The sequence below is a fragment of the Penaeus monodon genome, chromosome 5 (genome assembly GCF_015228065.2).
Source record: "Penaeus monodon isolate SGIC_2016 chromosome 5, NSTDA_Pmon_1, whole genome shotgun sequence".
NCBI classification, from domain to species: Eukaryota; Metazoa; Arthropoda; class Malacostraca; order Decapoda; family Penaeidae; genus Penaeus; species Penaeus monodon.
The window spans coordinates 2,157,150-2,161,725 of NC_051390.1; the positions used below are offsets into that span (position 1 = coordinate 2,157,150).

General features: G+C 35.4%; 1 protein-coding gene across 1 annotated transcript in view; it reads left to right on the forward strand.

Moving 5' to 3' along the window:
- Positions 1–525: 525 nt before the first annotated feature.
- Positions 526–4,576, forward strand: part of LOC119573405 (protein Star-like) — a gene marked incomplete in the record, with an annotated part of 6,229 nt that continues 2,178 nt past the window's right edge. Inside the window, 3 exon segments of the mRNA XM_037920637.1 lie at positions 526–634; positions 2,492–2,601; positions 4,241–4,422. Coding sequence (XP_037776565.1) covers positions 606–634; positions 2,492–2,601; positions 4,241–4,422 — 321 coding nt within the window.

Here is a 4,576-nt window from a genome sequence, read left to right on the forward strand (position 1 = left end):
GTTTGTTTATATGCATATGTACATTTACATACTGTATTCTTATATAGCATACACACCAAATCATTTGTAGGTGTACATTCTCTCATAAAACCTACAACTTTTGATGTGTTCCCTGCCTTGCTTGAATAATGAAATTGCGTTTAAAGTTTTAGATATCATTCTAAAAAAAAAAAAAAGAACTGATAAGGTAAATGCGTGTGGCAAATGGACAAAAAAATTATTTTTAGCACAACCAGGTAAAACAAACTATATATATAAATAATACCATGTCCTAAAAAAATTACCCTACATAACATACCACCATATAAATAAAAAAAAAAAAACCCAATCCAACACTTCTTATCTCCATACCTTATACACCTCTCAAACACAACCAAACCCGAACCCACAACCAAACCAGGAAACAAAACCTACCCCCCCCAAAAAAGGGGTTCTCGAAATACCACAGCCTCCCTTCCAAGATTTCGTTTTCTACGTCCCCACCACGCGGCTTAAGCATCGCCTGAGGACAGACCAGCCACGCCGACAGAATCTTAGGAGGAAAATGAAAGGGGAATTTAGTTTACATTTGTCTGGTGGCTCCTTGGCTGTGAAGACCGCGGAATATGTCGGTGGATAAAACTCGAGTTAACAGGTTGGTTTTTAATCACTGTCTTTTGTGTGTGTAGTGCTTGTGTGTTTGGTTTAACTGACGTATAAAAAAATATATATATTATATGAAGCCGTGATGAAAAATAGGTTATAAATTGCTGAAGGATATTCCGTATTCGTGTAAGGAAAGGGTAAGGATAAGTGTAATTATCAAAAGGTCACTAAGTAAATAAGGTAAATATATATTAAGAACTATATGGAAACAGGTTGGTAGAGCGATGAATGTGCCTGTGTGTGTGTGTAAAGGTAGATAGATAGATGTGTGTGTGTGTGTGTGTGTGTGTGTGTGTGTGTGTGTGTGTGTGGTGTGTGTGTGTGTGTGTGTGTGTGTGAGTGAGTGTAAAGATAGATAGATAGGTCTATGCGTGCGTGTGTGTATGTACGTATGTGTACATGTGTGTGCGTGCCCGTCCAGAAAATGTAAATAGTACATCATTTCCCATTAGCATTCTTTGCAATGGCTCGCGTTGTAAATGTAGCCATAAACTTTTTTTTTTTTTTTTTTGGGGGGGGGGGGCGTAAGAATGGACGTGACTGTTAAGCGAAACACACGAAGGGATGTACATTTTTGCAGCCATGAATATATGTAGTTGAAATATGCATAATGCATACATACATTCAAACATATATATATATACATATATATATATATATATATATATATATATATATATACATATATACTCTGTGTATATATACATACATGTATGAATATTTATACTCACCTTCATCAACCTACATATATACATACATATAGATAGGTAGATTGGTACAGATATGTATATGCATATGTATATAATATATACATTTATATATATATATGTATACACACACACACACACACACACACACACACACACACACACACACACATATATATATATATATATATATATATATATATATATATATATATACATATATATATATATATATATATATGTGTGTGTGTGTGTGTGTGTGTGTGTGTGTGTGTGTGTGTGTGTGTGTGTGTGTGAGAGAGTGTGTGTGTTTCATTCATATATATGCATATGCGCTGAAAAAAATAATGAATTTATATTTATTTGAAAATCACTTACATTTGCGACAGAGATCAAACAAACATGTAAAAAAATCAAGGTGACTCTGTTTATCTGCAATATTTGCAAAGGAATCCCACACATACAAAATCGGAATTTGCTATTTTTTTTTAGAAAGATTTGACGTCAATATAAAATTTTAGACCGTTTTCCTCTATACCCACTTTTCCTTTTCGTCTAAATATATCTCTTCCTATTCATGTTCGTAAATCAATATTTATTTATTTTTTCCTCTTCTAAGTCTTCCTTACTCACTCACTGATTTTCCTAAGTACTTCTCAAGAGTATTTTATCGTTGTTTGTTGTTCTGGGATGTTATTTGTTGTTTTTACTTTGTATTTGTCTCTCTGTACTGTAGAGGAGCATTGGCAGCTTGTAATGATGATATATTTGATCTTAATTATAATATGTTTGTCGTCGATTTTCTTTCTCTTTAGGAATCTCTCTCTCTCTCTCTCTCGCTCTCGCTCTCGCTCTCGCTCTCGCTCTCGCTCTCTCTCTCTCTCTCTCTCTCTCTCTCTCTCTCTCTCTCTCTCTCGCTCTCGCTCTCGCTCTCTCTCTCTCTCTCGCTCTCTCCCTCTCTCTTCCTCTCCCTCTCCAACCTTTCTTCAAATGTATCATTTCCATTCATTTTTTCCTTGTCATAAGTTTTCCTCCTCCTCCTCCTCCTCCTCCTCCTTCTTCTTCTTCTTCTTCTTCTTCTTCTTCTTCTTTATTGTCATTCTTAAAATAGAAACCCATTTTCCCCCCTCAATTAACAGGTGGGTGAGCCTGTGCCTTCTGGTGGTACTTGGCATCTTCGGGCTTGTGCTTCTCCTACAGCTGGCAGCCAAGGTATTCGGGCCGTCAAAATCTTCGTGTACAAAACAAGGTAATTAACATAAAGTATGATAAAAAAGGGGGGAAGGAGGAAGGAGAGGAAGATGTTTTTGATGCAAAAGGGAAAATAGAAGTTAGGATATTGAGAGAGGAAGGAGAGGAGAGAGAGGAAAGAAGGTGTGATGAAGAGAGGAAGGATGAGGAATAGGGAAATCGGCGAATAAAAGTGGATATATAAATAGAAACGGAGGAAAAAAAGTGTGAAAAAATAGCTGAATAGTATGACGTGTTATGCTATTAACCTCATATGCACAGTCTTCAAAAAAAGAAGAAAAGAAAAGAAAAGAAAAAAAAAAACTGAAATATATAGTTGACACTTTAACCCTAGATTGGCAATTAATTTTATATTCAATATAAATTTTAGATTACGGGTTGTTTATACGCGTATATGGCTCCAATATACTTTTAACTGTTTACTTTTTGTTGATTTTTGGAAGTATTTTCTATTTTCTATCAGTGTTTTTTGATAGCGCTAATAATAATAATAATAATAATAATAATAATAATAATAATAATAATAATAATGATAATATCAATGTACAATGTGATAACGTCATTTAGGCAAGAAGACCAGATGTTATAGTAATTCATAAGGAAAAGAAAGAGGCTCTAATAGTTGATATTGCCGTACCTGCAGATACGAGGATTGCAGAAGAAGAGTTAGAGAAGGTAGAAAAGTACCAAGATCTGAAAAGGGAAATAAAAAGGTTGTGGGAACTGCGATGTGCAAAAGTTGTTCCAGTAGTGATTGGTGCCCTCGGAAGCGTTACAAAAGATCTTGAATGTTGGATTGAAAATATGGACATTGGGCCTGAGGTTGGAGTACTGCAGAAGACTGCTTTATTGGGGACGGCAAGAATACTGAGAAAAGTGCTAGAACTTTAAAGGAGAAGGACAACTGTTAGCCTTTAGTCAATTGCTATGACTCGCCTAACAGGAAGAAAAACGGCAATAAGAACAGCCAGTGCAGAAATGCTTAAAATCCCATAATAAAGATAATAATAATAATAATAATAATAATAATAATAATAATAATAATAATAATAATAATAATAATAATAATAATAATAATAATAATAATAATAAATAACAACAACAACAATAAAAAAAGACACTGATAACAATAGTAATAAGAAGAATGACAATGATAGAATAAAAAAAATATATATCGCAAAAAATTAAGCAATGGAAACTTCAGGTCAAGTCAGGTCGGCTTGTCAATTTTACTCTTTGTTGGAGCTGTCTGTGCGGTGGCAAAATTCGCAGTGGAAAGTGCATATGCAAACGAGTAAGCGGAATAATGATTTGTGTATTTTTATGTTGCCTTTTCGACGATATATATATATATATATATATATATATATATATATATATATATATATATGTATATATATATATATGTGTGTATATTTATATATATATAAATATATATATATATGCGTGTGTGTGTGTTTGTGTGTGTGTGTGTGTGTGTGTTTGTGTGTGTGTATATATGTGTGCGCTTGCACAACTACATGCACACACACACACACACACACACACACACACACACAAACAAACAAACAAACAAACACACACACCAGGACCCAAAGAAAACTGACTAACACACGGCCTCCCTCTCCCCACCGCAGTCTGCTTGTCCAAGTTCCTCCAAGGGCCCCCTGCTTTCAACGACGAAGCTCTGGCCTCCCACCTCAAGAGTAACTACTTCACTCCTGCAGCCTCCGTGGACTACAACTTGTCCGGTGTTGTGGGTTATAAACCGTACCATAATGATGTGCTTGACTTTATCAAGGAATGGTTCAAAAATAAGGTGAGTATTTTAGGCTAGGGGGGGCGGTTTGGGTGTGGTGTGTGTGTGTGTGTGTGTGTGTGTGTGTGTGTGTGTGTGTGTGTGTGTGTGTGTGGTGTGTGTGTGTGTGTGTGTGTGTGTGTTTGTGTGTGTGTGTGGTTTGTTTGTGTGTGTG